Below are 25,561 nucleotides of genomic sequence, written 5' to 3' on the forward strand. Positions count from 1 at the left end.
AGAGTTAGGGCAGAAGTGGGAGGGTGAGACATGAGAGAGACAATGGGTCCGGGTAGCTTCTGATGCCCAGCCAACTAGTAAACTAATTAAAACAATTTAAACTGTTAAGAAAATTTTTGTGGTTTTATTGTATCATGAGGCATTGAAACATCTGAACAAATCAATGTCTGGGCGGTGAGGCAGCTGCTTTCTCCTTCACTTCTTTGGGTTACTAGAGCAACTTGTCAGTAGATTAAAAAAAAAAAAAAAAAAAAGGACAACCTTTTGCATTACTTAAGTCTTTCCAAGGCATGCGCTGGTACAACACAAACTTCTCCCGTCAGATGCAACTAGTCTAGCGTCCAAACATCATGCACAACACCTCGGTGGCAGCAGCGCACTGCGCCCACTCCCACCGTGGCCCTGCTCATTTGTGCATGATATTTGGAGCATCTGGAGGAGTGGGAATAGTATTGGGAAGAGGAGGGAGGAGGAAACAGCGTGAGTGCCTAGCTGACAGGAGGTCAGCCAAAGTTGTGCAGGGCGAGCCTGAACATGTCATTGGTGCAAACCCAAGCATCGTTGATGTTCTTTAATAGGAACATCTGGTGGAACCCCATGATGGGGTCTTCATCCGCCTGTGAGAAGAGAAAAGAGGATTCAGTAAGGGGATCAAGAAACAGGAAGGGAATTCAGTGGTAGGAGAACAGGGTAAAAAAATGTGGACTTTAGGATCAGGCCCTACTGTCCTGAACTCAAATCCCAGTATAGCCAAGGGGTACTTGTGAATGTGAATTGATGTAATATATGAAACAATGCCCTGGGCACATGTAGGCCAACAATCAGCCACGCCTACTGCTATGTGTGCTTAAACTGCACAATAATTCACCCTTAGCTATAGCAAAGAGCAGAGGATGTACCTGCCTCCAAGCACATATCTCTAGACACGAGTGATCACAATTTTGAAACGAATCCCACAGTATTTACCAAGTAACTTGGAGTATCAAAAAAACTGCAAACAATCTTGAAAACATAGGTTCATCATCCAATGATGTTTCCTGTCATGTAATAAACAGTATTTGAGATGAAAAAAAAAAGGCAAGAAACCTGCAGCCAAACTGCAGAAAACTAGGATGAGACCTAGTTGAAATTGGCGCCTAGCTAACCAGCACTGTCTCTAACATCACCTGCTTTCTGGGAATTATCGTCATCAAGGAGGCCAATCAGTTGTTTGGGAGCTCCAAATTGGAAAGAATCACCAGGAAGAACCTGAAGCCGGTGGGAAGGAGCAGTGTTTACTACCTTTGCCTGAGAAAGTGAGCAATGAGCTCCCTATAGAGACCTCCTGAATTCCGTGCCTCTTCAGGCACAGGCACTGAGCAGGACATCCTGGACAGGCAGGAGAAACTGACAGGAAAGTCCAGGCCAGAAAGTAGGTGCCTCTGCGTCCACTGCAGAGGCCCAGACCACCTACACACCCACTCTGGACTCAGGAAGCCCTGTCCCAGCTAGCCTAGAGAGAAAGAGCATGTGACGGTGTTATTGTAGGACACAAGCCCAGGCCGAGGGGCAGCCAATTTGTCCTGCTATTTTTGGGAAGAAGGGTGTTTTTGTAAACAGAATCTGGCTTTATTTATTTATTTATGTAGAGACAGAGTTTCACTCTTGTTGCCCAGGCTAGAGTGCAATGGTGCAATCTCAGCTCACCGCAACCTCCACCTCCCGGGTTCAAGCGATTCTCCTGCTGCAGCCTTCCGAGTAGATGGGATTACAGGCATGTGCCACCACGCCTGGCTAATTTTGTATTTTTAGTAGAGACAGGGTTTCTCCATGTTGGTCAGGCTAGTCTCAAACTCCTGACCTCAGGTAATCTGCCTGCCTCGGCCTCCCAAAGTGCTGGGATTACAGGCATGAGCCACCATGCCCAGCCCAGAATCTGACTTTAATATGCTGATGCACAACAGGTCCTTGGAGAGTTCTTGGGGGGTCTGAGGGACCACAGGAAGTCTGAGAATAACAGGTCTTGAGAAGGAGAAAGGAAAATGCAAAGAGAAATAGGTGGCTCATGCCTATAATCCCAGCACTTTGGGAGGCCAAGGCAGGTGGATCATCTGAGGTCAGGAGTTCAAGACCAGCCTGGCCAACATGGTGAAACCCTGTCTCTACTAAAAATACAAAAAATTAGCTGGGCGTGTTGGCGGGCAGCTGTAATCCCAGCTACTTGGGAAGCTGAGGCTGGAGAATTGCTTGAACTCAGGAGGCAGAAATGTAGTGAGCTGAGATTGTGCCACTGTATTCCAGCCTAAGCAACAACAGCGAGACTCCATCTCAAAAAAAAAAACAAAAAAAAAAAAACCCAGAAATAGGAGTTCCAGGAATCTGCTTTGCTCAGCAGGTGAGGAGCCAGCAGCCAGCCTGAGGACTGGTAGCAAGGGCTGCAGTAGTGGACTGCCTCTCCGCAGCAGGCTGGCCTGTCCACCTTGACCTTAGGGCAGAGTGGGAGCCTAGTGGCTTGGCACCCCAGTCCCATCCTGCTCCTATACTTCTCCCTTTTCCAGATAAAGGCTCTAGACCAGTGTCTGCCAATAGGACTTTCTGCAGTCACAAAAATGTTCTATATGGCTAGTACAACCAAAGAAGTACGTTTTATTTAACCTTAATTAATGTAACTTAAAAATTGCCACCTATATGTGGCTAATGGCTAGCATACTGAACTACACAGCTCTAGACAGTCACTTTGTCTGGGTGTCCCTAGATAAGCAGGTCACATCCACAGGGAAAGCAGGGGTACAAGACTCTCCTCTGCCTGCCCACCCCTCCCTACCACTGTGGCAGCACCATTACCTTAAGCTGGCCCACAACCATGCTGATGATGCAGCTATCTGGAGTGGGCTGATGGTCCTGTGCAGTGATGCTGTGCTGGATTTTCTGGAACGGAAGGCTCTGCAAGAGAGAGAGTGGGAGGTGGGAGAACCAAGGCCAGAAGCGGTGGGAAAGGAGCCACCTGCACCCTGGCTTTCATCCCTACTTACAGACAACTTCTCCACAATGGCAGCTTTCCCCTGGAACTGTTGTCCTTCCCACGTAAGGCATGATGCGTCAATCTGTAACAGGCACAGGAAACCCCAGGGTTGGGGCCTCAGAGTACAAGTATCTCTAAGGCCCTGGAAAGACTCTGAAAAGGGCCTTGATTGGAGAAGTGTGGCCACACTTCAGTTTCCCTGTCTAAAGAGGGAGACTGAGTATAACCCCCAAACATTACACTATCAACATCTTCAATTATACCCCACTGACCCATGGGCCCAGGCTCTGAAAGACTATTTAATAAAATATACTTCCCATTTGTATTTAAGAAGTCATATGGCCTCTGATATGCATAGGCCCAGGAGGGCTATATGTGGCCTGAGCTCAGCCATCCTGCTGTGTTGGTCAGTCAGTGTAAGTCCCAAAAGGTCATCAGAAATATGGCCAGGCATGGTGGCTCACGCCTGTAATCCCAGAACTTTGGGAAGCCAAGGCGGACGGATCACGAGGTCAGGACATCGGGACCAGCCTGACCAACATGGTGAAACCCCAGCTCTACTAAAAATACAAAAATTATCCAGGCGTGGTGGCGCACGCTTGAAATCCCAGCTACTTAGGAGGCTGAGGCAGGAGAATTGCTTGAACCCAGGAGGCAGAGGTTTTAGTGCGCCGAAATTGCACCACTGCACTCCAGCCTGGGTGACAGAGTGAGACTCCATCTCAAAAAAAAAAAAAGTCATCAGAAATAACTTGGAAAAATTCCACATTCATCACCCTCCAGGGCCCAGGCTGAGTTCCACTGTGGACTTTCTAGCTAGCCTTCTGGATACCCATGGGGTCTGGGAGAGATGGAGGCTGACAGGGCCTTCCAAGGCCTAGTCTGGGACCCTCCCTACCACCAAGAAGCAAAATCTCACATGTAACCCACTTAGCTTAGTTCCACCTCAAATCTTCCCTTCCACAGCCTTCAAGGGCAGAACTCAAAAGGGCCTCTGCTACTTACTAGCTGGACATTATTTCTCTGAGTCTTAGTTTCCTAACCTTCAAAGGGGTAATGTGCTGAGTATTATGAAATAATAAATATAAATTGTTCTTTTAGGACCTTGCTAACTCTCTTCTCTGGCTCAGGCCTGCTTTAAGAGATAATGAGGCCAGGTGCAGTGGCTCACACCTGTAATCCCAGCACTTTGGGAGGCCAAGGTGGGTGGATCACTTGAAGTCAGGTGTTCCAGACCAGCCTGGCCAACATGGTAAAACCCTGTCTCTTCTAAAAATACAAAAATTAGCTGGGCATGGTGGTGCGCACCTGTAACCCCAGCTACTTGGGAGGCTGAGGCATGAGAATTGCTTGAACCTGGGAGGCGGAGGATGCAGTGAGCCAAAATCACATGAATGCACTCCAGTCTAGGTGACAGAGTGAGACTCCATCTCAAAAAAAAAAAAAAAAAAAAGAGAGCGATAATGAGGCACAAGTGCCAGGATCTCAGGTCAGATCACTTCAAGTTTTCAAAAACTCTATGCAGGGCATGGTAACTCACACCTGTAATCCCAGCACTTTGGGAAGCCAAGGAAGGCAGATCACCTGAGGTCAGGAGCTGGAGACCAGCCTAGCCAACATGGTGAAATGTCACCTCTACTAAAAATACATAAATTAGGCGTAGCCGGGCGTGGTGGCTCATGCCTGTAATCCCAGCACTTTGGGAAGCTGAGGCAGGCGAATCACCTGAGGTCAGGAGATCAAGCCTGGCCAACATGGTGAAACCCTATCTCTACTAAAAAATACAAACATTAGCCGGGCATGGCGACACGTGCCCATAGTCCCAGATACTTGGGAGGCTAAGACAGAATAGCTTGAACCCAGGAGATGGACATTGCAGTGAGCCAAGATTGCACCACTGCACTCCAGCCTGGGCGACAGAGTGAGACTGCATCTAAAGAAAAAAAAAAAAAAAAAAAAAAATTAGGCTTGGTGGTGCATGCCTGTAGTCTCAGCTACTCCTGAGGCTAGGCACAAGAATCGCTCGAACCCAGGAGGCAGAAGTTGCAGTGAACTGAGATCACCCCACTGCACTCCAGCCTTGGTGACAGAGTGAGACTCTGTCTCAAAAACAAACAAACAAACAAACAAAAACTCTACTATGATAATGACAATCAAATATCTGTGCTGGAATTGGTCTTCCACTAATAAGATTTATTGTTTCCAAAATTTCTGAATGGACGCTGACTTTCTGGAGACAAGACACAGAAGACTGTGGACAGTCAGCCCAGTCAGGCTGTGAGACTGTGCCTGGATTACTCCTATCACCCCCATCCTGGGCTCACCTGCCTGATCAATCACATTTTTGTGACTGACTCTCAGGCAGAGTCAAGTACAATTAGTTCTTGGTGTATATGAACATCATTAAAAGAGCAGCAAACGCCGGGCGTGGTGGCTCACACCTGTAATCCCAGCACTTTGGGAGGCCAAGGTGGGTGGATCACGAGGTCAGGAGTTTGAGACCAGCCTGGCCAACATGGTGAAACCCCATCTCTACTAAAAATACAAAAAATTAACTGGCCATGGTGGCAGGCGCCTGTAATCCCAACTACTCAGGAGGCTGAGGCAGGAGAATCACTTGAACCCAGGAGGCGGAGGCTGCAGTGAGCTGAGATCGAGCTATTGCACTCCAGCCTGGCGAAAGAGCAAGACTCCATCTCAAAAAAAAAAAGAAGGAGCAGCCAGCAATGCCTGCATAGAAGGGTTTATGAAATGACCTATCAGCCTCCCTGGGCTAACCTCATTTGTTTCCCATGAGCATTCAGGAGCTTTGGATCCAAAAGGAAGCTGGACCCCAGGCCTCCAGGAGAGCTCAGCTTTGCACTGAGGATGCTCATGGCTGCTGCCTCCAGAGGGCACCATGAGCCCTAACCTCTGCCTGTTGCTGCCCAATCCAAAACCATGTGCCATGACAAGTGCTGGCCACATGGAATGGCAAGCCCAGAACACCCTGCCCAGAATAGCAGGATTCTCACTCTTGTGGGAGTTGACAAAAGGAAAAGTATAGACCAGGTAATTACTTGGGCCAAGCCTCAGACCCCTGTCCCATGGACAAAAGCTCAGATACAGAAGTGTAGCCAGTCCAGATAGGGCTACCAGAACTTGTGAACTGGACACACTGGCCCAACATCCAAATTGATCCCCTGGGGTCCTATTCTGGCCCTAGAGCTGGAAACTTACGTAAATTGCGCCTAGTTGGGTTCTATCGTTATCAAATAACTGGTAGTAATGTTGAATGAAGCTGGATCCAATCTGCTCCCAAATTGGCTTGTCTCCCATTCTGGAGCGTCACCCGGCCTCACGGAGACCTGCAAGACCAATGAGACCAGGAGGGAAGCATTGGTACCACGAGAGTAGGTGACTGGCCACTGACCCCCACCCCTCACTGGCCTTCCTGGAGTCCTTTGCTGTTGCTGAGATCTGTTCTCTCAGAGAACACGGACAGGCCCTGGGGAACTGGCAGGAGACCCTTCCCAAGCCAGACCAGTGCTGGGAGCCCAGAGGTAGACCAGACCCAGCCTTTCCTTTGAGTTCTTGGTTGATGAGACACATAGATGATTGGGTCACGGAGCACACAGGAGGGGTGCTGAGGGTGGATCTACAACAAAGAAAGGTCAAGGCAGGCCCTTGAAAGCCCAGCAAGGGGAGGGGCCTTATGGAAGGAGTTAAGCACTCCTCCAGTGTCTTTCCATGTAATCCTCTCAACAACCTGCAAGGTCAGAGTTATTGCTATTCTTCCCACTTTACAGCCAAGAACAACTGATACCTGTGTGTGTGTGTACTATTTTGTACTACAGCCCTCAGGCCCCCAACACTGTCCCAGGGCTACGCTGACAGATGGAAGACCCAGTGAGGACGGGGGGAGATTCTCAAGGCCCCTCTTCTTTTTTTTTTTTTTTTTTTTTGAGACAGAGTTTCACTCTTGTTGCCCAGGCTGGAGTGCAATGGCGTCATCTTGGCTCACTGCAACCTCCGCTCCCCGGGCTCAAGTGATTCTCTTGCCTCAGCCTCCGGAGTAGCTGGGATTACAGGCGCCCGCCAACACACCCAGCTAATTTGTATTTTTAGTAGAAATGGGATTCACCACATTGGCCAGGCTGGTCTCGAACTCCAGACTGCAGGTGATCCACCCGCCTTGGCCTCCCAAAGTTCTGGGGTTACAGGCGTGAGCCACTGTGCCCAGCCAAGGCCCCTCTTCTCCCAAAAACAGCAAGTGATCCCTTAGTCTCATGGGGGCAGTTTACTTCCCCGAGGCCAGGTCATATCACCTTTCTAGGATATTTCTTCATTGATGGGAGTGACTCCTACTCACTTCAGAGCTGGGGACGTGAGTTCAAGGATCAGAGGGAAAGCTGAGGATTGTGGGAAGCAGGGATGGAGGCTGTGAAGGAAAACGTGTCATCGCTTCATATCCTCTCATCCCAGCATTGCTTTTACCCTAAGGAGCTGTCTCTCTTGGGTCTCTGAGAGGGAGGGGAAGCCCCCTCCCAACTAGAGACCATAGCTGTAAGGATACTGGATGGAAAACCCAAGCCCCAGATGGGAGAGCCGCTTGGGCTTTGCTAGGCCCCTTCCAAATAGGGAAGCCCACATCTTGCTGCAGATCCCCTGACTGCAGACCCACGTGTTGTTCTGTGGATGGCCCCAACTATAGAGGAGCCCACCCCCTCTGTCCTGATAATAGGACTCTGAACCAAAGCAGTGAGGAGGTGGGTTCCACCCCAGCAGACAAGCATTCACAATGGTGGGATCTGATGCAAGTCACTGCCCTTCTTAGGGCCTCAGCCTCCTCCACTGTAAGATGGGGATGGCAACCTGACAGTGCTGGTGGTTGTGAAGCTTCTCTAAGGGAACATGATAAAGCCCTCAGTTCAACATGGTAAGTGCTAGCTCACTCCAGTCCCTGTGACCTCGCCCAAAGCCAGAGGAGCCAGCGGGGAGGAATCGTGTAGGGAAAGAGTGACAACGCAGCCAATCCTCCACTCTGTGACCAAGACTCAAGCCAATGAGGGACGAGGAAGCTAAGCCAGCTTTATTTTAGATCCCCTAGGAGGTAGTGGCACTAAAAATAGTAGCTCAGTGCTGGGATGACTAAGAAATGTCCAGGAAAATCTAAAGCAAGCAGGGGAGAAAGCTTGGATCCAGTCATGCCTGCCACACAGGAACACAAGGTGTGTCCTAGTTCACACTCTGCCAAGAAAAAAATCAACAAGTGGGGGAAGCACAGGACCATCATCTAGTCTTCGCTGTGGTCTTGGTCACATTTCCAAGGGGTCAGACGCTGGCTGTACTCACACACAAACTTAGAGGACCTAAGGCAGAGCACAGCTCCCACCTCTGGCATTTCTGCCCCGTCCACCCTGGTACTTGCTATGCTTAGTCACTCAATGTGCCCTGACCCTGCTGCAGCTTCCAAGATACCATAGCCAGTGCCTAAGAGATCTGAGGGTAGGGGAAAAGCTGGAGGAATGGATAAGGGCCATGTCTCCTTCTACCCTTGGCTCACAGCAAAGTTGGGCAGTCCTCAGAAAGGGTATGCCAACCAGAAGAAACAGCACTAGCAAATGTCTCGGGGCATGAAAAGGGTCTCGCTCTGTCCCCCAGGTCAGGGTACAGTGATGCCATCTCATCTCCCTGTAGCCTCAACCTCCAGGACTCAAGCAATCCTCCCACTTCATCCTCCCAAGAAGCTGAGACTCCAGGCAAGCACCACCAAGTCTGGCTGCTTTTTGTGTTTTCTGTAGAGACCGGGCTTCACCATATTGCTCAGGCTGGTCTCAAACTCCAGAGCTCAAGTGATCCGCCCAGCTTGGCCTCCCAAAGTGCTGGTATTACAGGCGTGCGCCACCATGCCCGGTCCGTGATAACTTTCTGATACAAAAACTCCTTGACTGAAGTAGTGGTAGAAGGAAATGGGGTGGAGGGATAAAGGAAGACAAAGACCCTTTCGCCTGGTAGGGCAGAGAAGAGTGGGGAAGAGTAAGCTCTCTGAGGAATAGGACAGATCAGGGGCTCCCAGAAAATGAGAAGGAACCTTCAAAACTACGTGGATTGTGGCTTGCTTCACCGTCTTGTGTTTATTTCCACGTAGTGATCACAATAGCCACATAGTCAGAATCCACTGTCATCCAGTGATGTCGCTGGGTCTTGCCCTAAGCTCATCTGGTACATCAGTGCTGACACTGGGTCCTCTGGTCAAGGCCCGTCTCTTTTTTCTGCTAACTCTGCATCCCTGAGCTCTAAACCACAAAGCTGACCATGCTCCTCCCCTACAACACCCTTGCTTTTGGCTTAAAGGCCAAACTCCCTAAGCTCCACAGGTGGCCACCCACCCTCATCCCCATCTCCCTAGCCATTCCCTCCTACCTCGATCCAGCTACATACAGACACAACAGAACCTACTGAGAGCCTGCTCACCGTGTTTTGTACACAGGAAAGTCCCCTCCTGCGATCCCCACCCTTCCCACGGGAGGCAACACTCTTGAGTCCAAAAAAAGAGGCAAGAGTGCAGAGCCCCCATCCTATCCCCATGCAGCATGAGCTGGAAGATGTTCCCCAGAATAGCCAGCAAGCTCTGATCTTGTTTCTAACACATTTACTGTGCAAGTAACAGGCTGGAAAGAAACAAAAAAGCCTGGGCTCAGAGGCAGCCTCACATTAGACTGGGGACTGACCACCATGACAGCTTCTCCTACAGCTCTTGTGTGAGGGCCGCTGACCACACCATCTCCTGCCTCACCCCAACAGTCCACAGGCTGACTGAGGCCAGGCTCCTTGAGGAGCAGAAAAGACTCTGATGACCTCTCACCTACTGAACACCAGCCTTCACTGACCCTTAGGTCTCTGTGAGTGCAAAGACTCTCTAAGAATGTCTCAGAAACTGTGGCCCTCTCCCAACACATCTGCACAGAGGTAGAGATGCCCCAGCCTTGTGAATAATTTTCAGCTGTTCAGCCATAGATCCCAGGTTAAAACCTCTGACCCAGGAGATCCCGTTAGACAACAGAAAAACTCCATTTTTATCTTCCAATTTTAAGTGTTTCCAAGAACAAAACTCAAAATAACAGTGTCTGGCTGTGAACACTTCATTTTCACTAATGCATATTAGGCACAGAAATGTGCAAAGAGCTTATGTGCACTTGTTTGTAACCACACCCTGTGAGTCAACGCCCTTGTTAGAGATGACCAAAAGCAGATTCAGGGAGGTTAGCCAACTCCAACTTGCTCTAGGTCAGCAGCTGATAGGTGGTGGAATTGGACTGACCAGATTTGGAGGCCTCTCCAGAGTCAGGACTCCTAGTGACAACTTGGGCCTGCAGACAAAAACAGACTACATCAGTGAGAGCACTCCTCTGAGCCTGGCTCTCTCATAAAGGGGCAAGACAGCCCTGAACCAGGGCTTCCACCTCCAAACAAAGGCCTCATCAAACCCAGAGTCCAAACAACAGGAGGTTTCATGGAGGATAACGTCAGCTTTCTCAAACCTTCGAAGTCACAACCCTGTTCTACCATCTCAGCAAAGCAGACAGAGCAGAGATCCTAGCCTGAGGCAGGAGAGTGATCGGGAAGACGATGTCACTCCTTCCAGGCTGGCACACAGAAAGATTCTCATGTGTCTGCTGAAGCCCACAGGGAATGCCAGCAGATTTGCATGGCCTGCAGTGAGGGCCCCAAAATCGGTACCAGTCGTGGCTATCCTCCACACATGCTATCATGGAGGCCAAAAACACAGCCCTGAAGCACAGCCTGGAAAGGACTCCTCCCACAGGGAAACTGATAGCCAACATGGCTTAAACCCCTCAGGCCCAGGGCTGGGCATGGTAGCTCACATCTGTAATCTCAGCACTTTGGGAGGCCCAAGCAGGAGGATCACTTGAGTCCAGGAGTTCCAGACCGGCCTCAGCAACAAAGCCCCATATCTACAAAAAATTTTAAAAATTAGCCGGGCATGGTGGTTGACTCCTGTAGTCTCAGCTACTGGGGAGGCTGAGGTGGGAGGATCACCTGAGCCTGGGACGTCCAGGCTACAGTGAGCTGTGAACTGACCACTGCAATCCACCCTGAGTGACAGTGCAAGACTCTGTCTCAGAACAAACAAAAAGGCTGGGCATGGTGGCTCACACCTGTAATTCCAGCACTTTGGGAGGCGAGGTGGGAGAATCATGAGGTCAGGAGATCAAGACCATCCTGGCTAACATGGTGAAACCCCGTCTCTACTAAAAATACAAAAAATTAGCTGGGCGTGGTGGTGGACACCTGTAGTCCCAGCTACTCGGGAGGCTGAGGCAGGAGAATGACGTGAACCCAGGAGGCAGAGCTTGCAGTGAGTGGAGATTGCGCCACTGCACTCCAGCCTGGGCAACAGAGCCAGACTCCATCTCAAAAACTAACAAACAAAAAAAAACCCAATAAATTAGCTGGCCGCGGTGGTGTACACCTGTAATCCTAGCTACCCCGGAGGCTGAGGCAGAATTGCTTGAACCCGAGAGGTGGAGGCTGCAGTGAGCTGAGAACGCCCCACTGCATTCCAGCCTGGGTGACAGAGCGAGGCTCTATCTCAGAAAAAAAAAAAAAAAGGCTGGTGCAGTAGCTCACGCCTATAATCTCAACATTTTGGGAGGCTAAGGCGGGTGGATCACCTGAGGTCAGGAGTTCCAGACCAGCCTGGGCAACATGGTGAAACCCCATCTCTACTAAAAATACAAAAATCAGGCCAGGCGCGGTGGCTCACGCCTGTAATCCCAGCACTTTGGGAGGCCGAGGTGGGCGGATCACCTGAGGTCGAGAGTTCCAGACAAGCCTGGCCAACATAGGGAAACCCCATCTCTACTAAAAATACAAAAAATTAGCTGGGCGTGGTGGCAGCTAATTTTTCCCTGTAATCCCAGCTACTTGGGAGGCTGAGGCAGGAGAATCGCTTGAACCCGGGAGGCAGAGGTTGCGGTGAACCGAGATCGTGTCATTGCACTCCAGCCTGGGCAACAAAAGCAAAATTCCATCTCAAAAAAAAAAAAAAATCATCAGCTGGGTGTGGTGGCATGCACCTGTAATCCCGGCTACTTGGGAGGCTAAGGCAGGAGAACTGCTTGAACCCAAGAGGTGGAGGTTGCAGTGTGCCGAGATCACCCCACTGCACTGCAGCCTGGGCAACAGAGTGAGACTCCATCTCAACAAACAAACAAAAACCCTTGCAGCCAGAGTGTAAAAAGTGTCTTGCGGGTGTGGTGGCTCACACTTGTAATCATGACTGTAATCCCTCGGACACTTTGGGAGTCCAAGGCAGGAGGACTGCTTAAGTCCAGCAGTTCAAGACCAGCCTAGACAACATAGTGAGACCTCATGTCTACAGGAAAAAAAAAAAAAAAAAAAAAAGCTGCGCATAGTGGAATATGCCTGCAGCCCCAGTTACTCGGGAGGCTGAGGTGGGAGGATGGCTTCAGCGAGGGAGGTCCAGACTGGGCAACACAGTGAGACCTTGTCTCAAAAAAAAAAAAAGTGTCCTGAAGGCAGAGCAACAGCTACCAGACAGGAAGACACTGCTGGATGTCAGTCCTTCAGGAAGTCCCCCAATGATTTTATGGTCTGAGGAGGGGTGCCACTATGTATTCTGTCCCATGGCACCTGTAACAAAGTCTCAACCACTTATCCTGTCCTAGGTGACCTGGCCCTCCTGGCTGTCCAACCTCATCTCTTGCCACTCCCTCCCCTCCTCTACAGTTGCACCAGGCACTTTCCTCTATCTGGAACATGCTAAGTCTGCTCTCATCGCAGGGCTTTGCAACTGCTGCTCCTTCTATCTGGACCACTCTACTTCCTAGATCTTCGTGTGTCACATATGTGCCAGCTCGAATGTCACCTCCTCATTCACACCTTCCCTGACCACTCGGTGTAAAGTAGCTATCTAGTGGCCAGGTACAGTGGCTCACGCCTGTAATCCCAGCACTTTGGGAGGCTGAGTGGGCAGATCACTTGAGGTCAGGAGTTCGAGACCAGCCTGGCCAACATGGCGAAACCCCGTCTCTACTAAAAATACAAAAATTAGCCAGAAATGGTGGCATGCGCCTATAGTTCCAGCTACTCGGGAGGCTGAAGTGGTAGAATCACTTGAACCAGGGAGGCGAAGATTGTAGTGAGCCGAGATCATGCCACCGCACTAATGCCTGGGCGAGAGTGATTCGGTCTCAATTAAAATAAATAAATAAATAATAAAGTAGCTGTCTAGTTACCCATTTTGCCTCCTGTATTGTTTTCTTAGCACTTATCACTGCATGACATTGTCACATTTTGGTATTTGTTTACGGTCTATCTCCCTGACAAAGCACCCCTAGTCATCCCTGTTCCCATGGTACCTGGCCCAGCCCTCAATAACTATTTGTCCACTAAGTGCATGAGTGTGTCAGAGCCTGGGCTGAGAGGCCAGCCCTTCTTCTCTGGAGGAGGAGTGAGTTCTGGGCAAACTCCACTGAAGTGGCCTACTGACCCACTTCCCCTCCACCCACACCTTCTGTCCAAGCTGTGAGGAAACAATTATTTGTTGTCCACCCAGCTATCTGTCTATGGCATGTGGCAATTGGGGCTTGGCCCCAATACTCTCTCATTCCCAAGGTCCTGGTGAGAGACAGCTGTGGCTGAACAGCAGGCACAGCCACACCCTCAAAGACCTGGACTCTAGCCTGCTCCACTTCTCCCTTGTTATGTGACCCTTTGACTCTGTCCCATCATTAGTAATTGTAGGATGTTAGGAGGTAATGAATGGGGTATGGAGCAGGACCCAGCTGTAAGGAGTTAGTATGGGTTCCTAGGTGAATGGATACTAGGTCAACAGCTAGGAACAAGGTAGGTATCGCGCCCACACCATGGAGTAGGCCTAGAACCAGGAATGGAACCTGCCTGGCCCGCCACTCCCCTGCCTGAAGGATGGAGTGAAATCAGCCCAGATGGCTGGCCAGGACAGAATCCTTTCCTGGGGCTGTCACCTGAGGTCTAGGTGCCCACAGCACCCTAAGGGCCCCTTCCTCCTCTTCTGCCTGCAGGGAGGGTTCTAGAGCTACTGGGCTTCCCTGACTGGCCCAGCTGAATCCTGAGACCTGCATTCTGGTCTCTGCTCTGCACTTACTCCCTATGTAACCTCCCTTTCCCCAGTGACTCAGAAGACCTCTGGGGCCCCATTCCTTCTACACAGCTCCCATCCGTGAACTGAGCCTCAGGGCATGAACTTGATGGTCAGGTAAACATGGACTTGGCTCCCCTAATGGGGCTTGAGACCCCTAAGTGACCACTCCTGTGGCCTGGCCAACACTGTTGTGACACGCTGAGACTGAGAAGAGCAGGGAATAAAGGGATGACCATGGCATCCACAGGGTGGTGGAGGGAACACCTGCTGTGAGTCAAACACTTCTGTGTTCTCTCACTTGAGTCTCACAACAAGCCCTGTGAAGCTGGTATGATTATCTTCACTTTATAGACAAGGAAACAAAGACTCCAAGAAGAAAGAATTTAAGAACACAAAAGGCCACTGGCATAGCCAGCATTAGAATGTCCACAAAACTGGCCGAGATGGGGCCGGGCACAGTGGCTCACGCCTGTAAATCCAGCACTTTGGGAGGCCAAGGCAAGTGGATCACCTAAGGTCAGGAGTTTGAGACCAGCCTGGCCAACATGATGAAACCTCATCCCTATTAAAAATACAAAAAATTGGCCATGTGTGGTGGCAGGTGCCTGTAATCCCAGCTACTCTGGATGCTGAGGCAGGATAATTGCTGGAACCCAGGAGGCAGAGGTTGCAGTGAGCCAGGATCACACCACTGCACTCCAGCCCAGGCAACGAGAGCGAAACTCTGACTCACAACGGAAAAAAAAAAAAAAAAAAAAAAAAAACTGGGCCGGGCATGGTGGCTAACGCCTGTAATCCCAGCACTTTGGGAGGCCGCGGCAGGTGGATCACGAAGTCAGGAGTTCAAGACCAGCCTGGCCAAGATGGTGAAACCCTGTCTCTATTAGAAGTATAAAAATTCGCCAGGCATGGTGGTGGGTGCCTGTAATCCCAGCTACTCAGGAGGCTGAGGCAGAGAATTGCTTGAACCTGGGAGGTGGAGGTTGCAGTGAGCTGAGATCACACCACGGCACTCCAGCCTAGGCAACAGATCAAGACTGTCTCAAAAAAAAAAAAAAAAAAAAAAAAAAAACTGGCTGAGATGCAAAACAGCTGAGAGCCAATGTGGAGTAGCAGAAAGCACCTAAGTGACAAAATCAGGTGGCACAAGAACATGTCCATACACCTGTCTACCTTCTTCAGGGACATCCAGATTGGCCACATCGTAACAGTGGGTGAGTGCCGGTCCCTAAGCAAGACAGTGAGCTTCAACATGCTCAAGGTCACCAAGGCCACTGGCACCAAGAAGCAGTTCCAGAAGTTCTGAGGCTGGACATCTGCCCACTCCCCACAACGAAATAAAGTTATTCTCATTTCCCCCATCCCACTCCCAAAAAAATCGGGTGGCAAGGAATGCAGCCCAGGCTTTGTCTTCCCCTATGAAATCAGCAAGCTCCATAAGCCTCAGAATGGACGAACCTGAGCACCTACTCAGCAGGTCAAAGCAGCTTTACACCTTAGGACAACTGAGAATTTGCATTCTCCTAGTCCTGAAACCACCTGCAAGTGGAACCAGTATCTCCACACAGAGCTCCTTCCTGGGGCAGCAAGCTTTCCAGTTTCTGCCCTCGGGAGACCCACTGGCTCTGATGGAATCATTCGAGGCTTTAAGAAACAAACATTCCAAAATTCCCCCAGTTTACTGAGGACACTCCAGCCTAGGCAACAGAGGGCAAACAGCCCTCAGTTCCCAGGTACCCCAGAAACCCCTCTTTCATGAGGGTTCCCCATCCCCATAGCAGCCCTGTCTCCAGCCTGGGGGCTTAGGGAACTGGCACACAGCAGGTACAGCAACAAATGAGTAACGCCAAAGACAATGAAAAGAAGTTCTTAGCCACTGGTCAGCCAGCAGCAGGAGCTCTGTGGCCCCTAGGCAGGCTACCCTGGGCCTCGTGTCCCTCTCCCTTGGCCACTAAGACACGCTCCCAGCCAAACCCAGACCCAAGCAAAGCATTCTGCCCAGGAGGGCACACTCCAGCTGATAGGGTGAGGAAAAAGAGAGTGAATAATATCACATGGCCTAAGTCACTCCAAGGATAATCCATACGTTGCTGGCTCCCCGAGGGAGGGACTCAAGAATTCCTGCCATATATGATCAAAGGAAGAGAGAATCACAGAATCTCAAAGCCAGGAAAGGGATAGCCAACTCAAACTGAACTGCAAACACACAAACATCATTCTCAAATGCCTTATCAAAACATTAATTTAAAAAAAAAAAAAAAACCCAGCACCCAGCACAAGGTTCGGCTCAACCTCAGCTTAAAGAAATCCTGCCCAACTTTTTTTTTTTTAAAGACAGAGATCTCCCTTTGTTGCCCAGGCTGGAATGCAGTGGCGCAATCTTGGCTCACCGCAACCTCCGCCTCCCAGATTCAAGCAATTCTCTTGCCTCCCGTGTAGCTGGGATTACAGGTACCTGCCACCATGCCCGGCTAATTTTTTGGAATCTTAGTAGAGACAGGGTTTTGCCATATTGGCCAGGTTGGTCTCAAACTCCTGACCTCAGATGATCCACCCACCTTGGCCTCCCAAAGTGCTGGGATTACAGGTGTGAGCCTCCGTGCCCAGCCAAGAAATCATGCCCAACTTTCAATGTCTATTTTATGGAAAACTTTCTGGATTCACTCCCCTTGCCCCAAAAGGACTATTCCTCTGTCCTGGAGGCCTCAACGAAAATGGTCTGAATTGGATTCTAAAACAAGCACTATTGGTATTTCCAAAGTCCCTGCTGTCTCCTGTTTCCCTCTGTAAGCCCCCAGGCAAGGGCCATCTGCTGAAGGAACATCCAAGGAGCCTCCCTGACCAGGTCTGCTGAACCTCCCCCCTCTGTGGAGAATTCCTGTCTGGCGCCTCGGAAGATGCCAATGGGTACCACCACAGGAACAACTATTGGGCACTTAAAGTGACCATAAGAGGGTCTCAGTGAAAGGAGCAGAAGCCACAAACCCATGCTCCAGGCAGGGGACTAGAAGGCCTCGCACAGTCCAGGCACTCAGTGGCTCACGCCTGTAATCCCAGCATTTTGGGAGGCTGAGGCGGGCAGACCAAGAGTTCAAGAGATCAAAATTATCCTAGCCAACATGGTGAAACCCCGTCTTTACTAAAAATACAAAATTTAGCTGGGCGTGGTGGCACATGCCTGTAGTCCCAGCTACTCGAGAGGCTGAGGCAGGAGAATCGCTTGAACCCGGAAGGCGGAGGCTGCAGTGAGCTGAGATGGTGCCACTGCACTCTAGCCTAGGTGACAGAGCGAGACTCCATCTCAAAAAGAAGGCCACGCACAACAGGCCAGGCATGGTGGCTATTCCCTATAATCCCAGTACTTGGGAGGTTAAGGCAGGAGGATCACCTGAGCTCAAGAATTCTGAGACCAGCCTGGGCAACACAGTGAGATCCCATTTCTACAAGAAGTTGTAAAACTTGGCTGGGCACGGTGGCTCACGTCTGTAATCCCAGGACTTTGGGAGGCTGAGGCAGGAGGATTGCTTGAGCCTGGAGTTCAAGACCAGCCTGGGCAAGATAGTGAGACTTCTGTCTCCACAAAAACTAAAAAATAGAATATAAAAATTAGCAGGTGCGGCCAGGCACAATGGCTCACACCTGTAATCCCAGCACTTTGGGAGGCTGAGCGGGCAGATCACAAAGTCAGGAGTTTGAGACCAGCCTGGCCAATATAGTGAAACCCTGTCTCTACTAAAAATACAAAAATTAGCAGAGCATGGTGGCAGGAGCCTGTAGTCCCAACTACTTGGGAGGCTGAGGCAGGAGAATCTCTTGAATGCGGAAGGCAGAGGATGCTGTAAGCCGAGATCATGCCACTGCACTCCAGCCTGGGAGACAGAGTGAGACTCCATCTCAAAATAATAATAATAATTAGCCGAGCGTGATGGTGCACACCTGTAGTCCCAGCTACTCAGGAGGCTCAGGTGGGAGGACTGCTTGAGCCCAGGAGGTCAAGGCTGCAGTGGGCTGAGATGGCACCAATGCACTTTAGCAGTGACACAATCACAGCTCACTGCAGACTTGAACTTCTGGGCTGAAGTGATCCTCTTGCCTCACCTCCCAAGTAGCTGGGACTACAGGCACCCACCACCATACCTGGCTGGTTTCTATTTATTTAATTTATTTTAAAGACAAGGTCTCACTGTTGGTAAAAGAGTGAGACCTTATCTCATTAAAATAAAATAAAATAAAAAAGGCTGCTGATGTACCCTAAGAAAAACTTTAAAAAGAAAGAAAAAAAGGGCCGGGCACGGTGGCTCATACCTGTAATCCCAGCGCTTTGGGAGGCCAAGGTGGGTGGATCACCTGAGGACGGGAGTTCGAGACCAGCCTGACCAACATGGAGAAACGCTGTCTCTACTGAAAATACAAAATTAGCCAGGCGTGGTGGCACATGCCTGTAATCCCAGCTACTAGGGAGGCTGAGGCAGGAGAATCGCTAGAACCCAGGAGGCGGAGGTTGCACTGAGCCGAGATCGCGCCATTGCACTCCAGCCTGGGCAACAAGAGCCAAACTCTGTCTCAAAAAATAAATAAATAGGCCGGGCGCGGTGGCTCACGCTTGTAATCCCAGCATTTTAGGAGGCCGAGGCAGGCGGATCACGAGGTCAGGAGATCGAGACCACGGTGAAACCCCGTCTCTACTAAAAATACAAAAAATTAGCCGGGCGTGGTGGCGGGCACCTGTAGTCCCAGCTACTCGGAGAGGCTGAGGCAGGAGAATGGCATGAACCCAGGAGGCAGAGTTTGCAGTGAGCCAAGATCGCGCCACTGCACTCCAGCCTGGGTGACAGAGCGAGACTCCGTCTCAAAAATAATAATAATAAAATAAAAATAAATAAAGAAAGAAAGAAAGAAAATAAAGAAAAAAAGGCCAGGCACGGGTGGCTCACGCTTATAATCCCAGCACTTTGGGAAGCCGAGGCGGGCAGATCACCTGAGGTCAGGAGTTTGAGACCAACCTGGCCAACATGGCAAAACCCCATCTCTACTAGAAATATAAAAATTAGCCGGATTATACCGGCATGCAGGTATAATCCCAGCCACTCAGAAGGCTGACGCAGGAGAATCGCTTGAACCCGGGGGGTGGGGACTGCAGTGAGCCGAGATTGCGCCACTGCACCCCAGCCTGGGCAAGAGTGACACTTCGCTCCAGCCTGGGTGAAAAAAAAAAAAAAAAAGAAAAAAGATGATAGTGTTTTGTTAAGGGAAACCTAGCTTTTTTTTTTTTTGGAGACAGGGTCTTGCTAGAGTGTCCCCAGGCTACAGTGCAGTGGCATGATCATAGCTCACGGATCCTTGACCTCCTGCAGCCTCTTGAGCAGCTGGAACTACAGGTATACAACACCACAACCACACTGGCTATTTTTTTATTTTTCTTTTGTAGAAATGGGTATTGCTATGTTGACAAGGCTGGTTTTGAACTCCTGGCCTCAAGCGATGCTCCAGCTTCGGAGCTGATGCTGAATCCTAGAATTTCTGATATAAGGTGGCTTCTAGTTATGAATTTTTTTTTTCGAGATTTAGTTTTGCTGTCGTTGCCCTGGCTGGAGTGCAATGGCACAATCTCAGCTCACTGCAACCTCCGCCTCCAGGTTCAAGCGAGTCTCCTACCTCAGCCTCCTGAGTAGCTGGGATTACAGGCATGCACCACCACGCCCAGCTAATTTTCGTATTTTTAGTAGAGACGGGGTTTTTCCATGTTGGTAAGGCTGGTTTCGAACTCCTGACCTCAAGTGATCCACCCACCTCAGCCTCCCAAAGTGCTGGGATTACAGACGTGAGCCACTGTGCCCAGCCTTGTTCTGAAATTTGAAAATTCTGTGTCTCCAGGGTGGGGAACATCACACACCAGGGCCTGTCGTGGGGTGGGGGGAGCAGGGAGGGATAGCATTAGGAGATATACCTAATGTAAATGACAAGTTAATGGGTGCAGCACATCAACACGGTTTTTTTGTTACATACGTAACAAAACTGCAAGTTGTGCACATGTACCCTAGAACTTAAAGTATAATAACAAAAAAAAAATTGTGTCTCCCTTTTTTTTTGAGACAGAGTCTCACTCTGCCACCAGGCTGCAGTGCAGTGGCACAATCTTCGCTCACTGCAACCTCTGCCTCCCCAGTTCAAGCGATTCTCCTGCCTCAGCCTCCCAAGTAGCTGGGATTACAGGCACCCGCCACTATGCTCAGCTAATTTTTGTATTTTTAATAGAAACAGAGTTTCACTATATTGGCCAAGCTGGTTTCCAACTCCTGACCTCGTGATCCGCCTACCTCGGCCTCCCAAAGTGCTGGGATTACAGGCATAAGCCACCGCACCCTGCCTATTCTGTATCTCTCTTAAGTAATTCTTCCCCTCCCAAACCATCAACTCCAAAGGCAACAGAATAAAACAAGACATGGCTCAGAGAGAAGAGATGGGCTCGGCCAGGTGCGGTGGCTCACGCCTGTAATCCTAGCACTTTGGGCAGCCAAGGCGAGTGGGTCACTTGAGGTCTGGAGTTCAAGATCAGCCTGGCCAATATGGTGAAATCCCATCTCTACTAAGAATACAAAAATTAGCTGGGTGTGGTGGTGGGCACCTGTAATCTCAGCTACTCGGGAGGCTGAGGCAGGAGACTCGCTTGAACCCAGGAGGTGGAGGTTGCAGTGAGCCGAGATCACGCCACTGCACTCCAGCTTGGGCAACAGAGCGAGACTCTGTCTCAAAAAAAATAGTGACAGGCAGATAGACTCCTATACACGAAGGGACATAATTTTGAGCTCACTGAGAACTGAGGCATCTTGATATCCTGCCTCATCCTTGTGCAGCAATAACCCAACCACCGCATGCCGGGTCCCACTTCCAAGTCAGCCCTACATGAATAGAGGATGCAGACAGATCCTGGAGAACCTCAGGCTACTTCTCTTATATCTGAGACCTAGATGGCCCGCCAAGTTCCAGAAACATTAACGAATTCTCAGGATCAGGATGCCTAGCAATGGCTAGCTGACCTCAGACAAAGAGGTTACAGGGAACAGCCAGGTGCGGTGGCTCACACCTGTAATCCCAGCACTTTGGGAGGCTGAGGCGGGTGAATCACGAAGTCAGGAGATTGAGACCATCCTGGCTGACATGGTGAAACCCCATCTCTACTAAAAATACAAAAAAATTAGCCAGGCGTGGTGGCGGGCGCCTGTAGTCCCAGCTACTCGGGAGCCTGAGGCAGCAGAATGGCGTGAACCCAGGAGGTGGAGCTTGCAGTGAGCTGAGATCGCACCACTGCACTCCAGCCTGTGAGATGGAGTACGACTCCGTCTCAAAAAAAAAAAAAAAAAAAAAAGTTGCAGAGAACTTCTAGAGGTTGGAATGAGAAGGAGGGACCTGAATTCCTCCTACTCTTGAGTAACCTTGGAGAGGGAAAAGTATCTTTTTGACCCTGAAGAAAACCCTTGTGATCACTGGGCAATTGTTCACATCTATAATCCCAGCACTTTGGGAGGCTGAGGTGGGAGTATCGCTTGAACTCAGGAGTTTGAGACCAGCCTGGGCAACATATGGAGATCACATCACTACAAAAAATAAAAATAAGGCTAGGCGCGGTGGCTCACGCCTGGATTCCCAGCATTTTGGTGAGGCTGAGGCGGGCAGATCACAAGGTCAGGAGATCGAGACCATCCTGGCTAACACGGTGAAACCCCATCTCTACTAAAAATACAAAAAGCCGTGCGTAGTGGCGGGCACCTGTAGTCCCAGCTACTCGGGAGGCTGAGGCAGGAGAATGGTGTGAACCCAGAAGGCAGAGCTTGCAGTGAGTGGAGATCGCACCACTGCACTCCAGCCTGGGCGACAGAGCGAGACTCCGTCTCAAAATAAATAAATAAATAAAAATAAAAATAAAATTAGGCCGAGATCAGTGGCTCATGCCTGTAATCCCAGCACTTTGGGGAGGCCAAGGCAGGTGGATCACCTGAGGTTAGGAGTTCGAGACCAGCCTGACCGTCTCTACTAAAATTACAAAAATAGCCAGGCGTGGTGGCGTGCCCCTGTAGTCCCAGCTACTCAGGAGGCTGAGGCAGGAGAATTGCTTGAACCCGGGAGGCAGAGGTTGCAGTGAGCCAAGATCGTGCCACTGCACTCCAGCCTGGGCGACAGAGCAAGACTCTATCTAAAAAATTAATAAATAAAATAAAAAATTTGCCAGGGTAGTAACGCATGCCTGTAGTCCCAGCTACTTGGGAGACTGAATGGGAGGATTACTTAAGTCCGGGAGATTGAGGCTACAGTTGGCCACAATTGAGCCACTGCACTCCAACCTGGAGGACAAAGCAATATCTTGTCTCAAAAAAACAAAAACAGGCCAGGTGGGGTGGCTCACGCCTGTAATCTCAGCACTTTAGGAGGCCAAGGCGGGTGGACCACCTGAGGTCAGGAGTTTGACCAGCCTGACAAATATGGTGAAACCCTGTATCTACTAAAAATACAGAAATTAGCCAGGCGTGGTGGCATGCGCCTGTAGTCCCAGCTACTGGGGAGGCTGAGGCAGGAGAATCCTTTGAACCCAGGAGGCGGAGGTTGCAGTGAGCCGAGGTCGCACCACAGCACTCCAGCCTGGGTGACAGAGCGAGACTCCGTCTCGAGAGAAAACAAAAAACAAAACAAAAAAAAGCCTCTCCTGGTCAAGCCACCCAGGGCCATGAAATATGCAAACTAAGCCATAGCCGTAAGCCAGCTCACCTGAAATCTGTGTCCTAGAAAGTACCAATCCAGACAATCTACAGAGTCTTGAAATAACTGCTTCTAGTTCTAGATTTCACCTCATTGTCCTGTGGGTAGTCCCTCCTTATTGCCCAGCTCCACTGGCAAAGTTGGCCTCTCCTGAGCCTCTTGGATGAACCTGATTTCCATGTCCTCATGCGCCAGGATATGGACTAGGAAAGTTAAATCCAGAGAAAAGGCAGGGCTTGGTAAGATCTGAGCAGCATCCTTGCCTATTCTTCCTGACCAGGGAGAATAACTAGGCAGAGCAATTCATATGCAAGAAAACTTCTAGGTCAAGAGTACTTGGAAGAAATGACCAGAAATGACCAGAAAAACATTACCTGGGAAAATATTCGAGGAAGAAAAAAAAAAATGCAGGGGCAGTGGCTTTCTTCACCTTGGGTCTCAATCAGCCCTCCTAAGAGCCCTGATATTCTGCTTGCTGCTGAGGCCAGGGCTGCAGAGATTGAGCTGCTGCTGCTTTTTTTTTTCTTTTTTTTTTGGGACAGAGTCTTGCTCTGTCGCCCAGGCTGGAGTGCAGTGGCATGATCTCTGCCCACTGCAACCTCTGCCTCCCGGATTCAAGCGATTCTCCTGCCTCAGCCTCCCAAGTAGCTGGGATTACAGGTGCACGCCACTACACCCAGCTTTTTTTTTTTTTTTTTTTTTTTTGAGACAGGGTCTTGCCCTGTCACCCAGGCTGGAGTACAGTGGCATGATCTCAGTTCACTGTGACCTCCACCTCCCGGGTTCAAGCAATTCTCCTGCTTCAGTCTCCTGAGTAGCTAGGATTACAGACGTGCACTTCCATGTTCAGCTAATTTTTGTATTTTTAGTAGAGATGCGCTTTCGCCATGTTGGCCATGCTGGTCTGGAACCCCGGACCTCAGGTGATCCGCTGGCCTTGGCCTCCCAAAGTGCTGGGATTGCAGGCGTGAGCCACTGCGCCAGGCCTGAGCTGCTTCTTTAGTCTCTGGAAAGACTGCGGCTCAGAGATATCAAGACTTTACATGCCATCTCTCCCCTAGTCCCAAGGTCTTCTCTGGACTGGTTCCTTAATTTATCATCTCTCAATCAGAAACGCCTTTACAAAGGATATCAGAATAGTATTTTCTGGTCAAAGATAACTCTTCTCCCAGAACACAGTAGGGTATCTGATGGCATCAGTAACCGCAATTTCATAAAGCAACCAGGTTCCTGCCTGTTTATAGGCAGCTCCAGTTGTTGGAAAGTGAGCAAGCGAGGGGAAGCCAGACTTTCTGGAGCTTCCAGCCCTAGTTCTGCCACCCAGGCTTCGGAAGGGCCCCACAAAGTCTGAAATCTACATGCCCCACCCCCCAAGGCCCCTTCCAGCCCAGGTTCTGGTTTAGCACTAGGCTCAAGAACCTCAGGCCTGAATTCTACTTCCCCGTGCATTAAGTCCCACCTTAACATCCCATTCTTATGAAGTCATCCTGTCCTGCGGGGCAATTCTGTGTTGCTGCTGGGGCCTGGTCACTGATAGAGAAGGGCGTGGGCTGGGCCTACCGGGCAGGAGCCACCTCACCCCATCAGGCCCAGATCCTCTAAGACAAGCCAGGGGTAAAGTCTCCCGTGGAATCCCCTCCCGCCTCATAGTCCCTGACCCTGCCCTCCCTGCGAGAACTCTAGTACGGGCTCCACAGAGGTAGCAGTAAGAAACGTACACCTCCGACGAGCAGACAAGCAGGGGGTGTTCACCTACACCCCGGCCGGGCTATGGTCGGGAACCGGGTGAGGGGCCCAAGCCCCGGCTGCGGCAGGCGGGCGCCCTTACCCATGCTGACTCTGGAGCGGGCCGGGTGGCGCTGCCCATCCCCGGATCCTTCGTAGGTGGGTAGCAGGACGTGGGGCTGGGGTCTGCCCGCTAGCCAGGCTGCAGAGCTTGCGGGGCTCGCGCAGGCCAGGCCAGGCTAGACGGGGCGGGGCCCTAAGGCCCCATCCGGATGGTCCTGTCTAGAAAAAAAGGCCCGGCCATGGCGCAGGCCGGTGCACCAGCCACCAGCAAGGTACGGCCCAGATAGGCGCCCGGCTGGCTCTCTCTGCGTTACCCCCGGCCGCCGCCTCACAGGACCGGCGGGAGGCGGAGCCGCGCGCGACACATGGCCCGGGCCCCGCGCGGCTTCGGGCCGCCGGGGGGGGGAGGGGAGGGGCCGCCCGGGGACTCTCAGCGGAGCCTCCCGGCAGCCTGGAGAGCGGCTCCTGCGGCCCAGCCCCCGCCCCGGCGTGCTGGCCCCGACACTCACCCGAGGGGCTGGCACGATGGCGGCAGCGGCGGCGGCGGCAACCCAGCGCGGTCTGAGACCGACTGTCCCTTCCCCCCTGCCTTCCTTCGCCCGCCCCGCTGCACTCTGGGAGACGCAGTCCCACCGCCCCCCCTTTCCGGCATGAGCGCGCCGAGAGAAAACTACAATTCCCGGCGTGCTATGCGCGGAGGCCCAGACACGGCCCGCAGCGCGGGAGGTGAGGCTAAGCCAGGGAGGGAGGCTGCCGGGGCAAGCCCCTGAGAATTGTGGTCTAGCGGAAGCCTCTGGAACACTAGAGGTTGGCGCCAGGCTAGGGTCAGGGCTTAGTTGTCGCCTGGTCTCAGCTGGCTCGGCCCCGCC

General features: G+C 51.0%; 1 protein-coding gene across 2 annotated transcripts; it reads right to left on the reverse strand.

Moving 5' to 3' along the window:
* Window positions 1-102: 102 nt before the first annotated feature.
* NUTF2 (nuclear transport factor 2) lies at window positions 103-25,547 on the reverse strand. 2 transcript variants are annotated; one of them, XM_055298755.2, is made up of 5 exons: window positions 25,202-25,547; window positions 6,221-6,348; window positions 3,012-3,083; window positions 2,824-2,922; window positions 103-617 (listed from the first exon to the last, which is right to left on the reverse strand). In XM_055298755.2, exons 2-5 carry the CDS (start codon window positions 6,317-6,319, stop codon window positions 504-506), a joined length of 384 nt encoding a protein of 127 aa, XP_055154730.1. In that variant the 5' UTR covers window positions 6,320-6,348; window positions 25,202-25,547; the 3' UTR covers window positions 103-503. The 2 variants fall into 2 exon arrangements, with proteins under 2 accessions (XP_055154730.1, XP_055154731.1); XM_055298756.2 differs by having other exon boundaries at window positions 24,733-25,303.
* Between the last annotated feature and the right edge of the window lie 14 nt (window positions 25,548-25,561).

This window comes from Symphalangus syndactylus, chromosome 11 (genome assembly GCF_028878055.3).
Source record: "Symphalangus syndactylus isolate Jambi chromosome 11, NHGRI_mSymSyn1-v2.1_pri, whole genome shotgun sequence".
In the NCBI taxonomy this organism is placed as follows: domain Eukaryota; kingdom Metazoa; phylum Chordata; class Mammalia; order Primates; family Hylobatidae; genus Symphalangus; species Symphalangus syndactylus.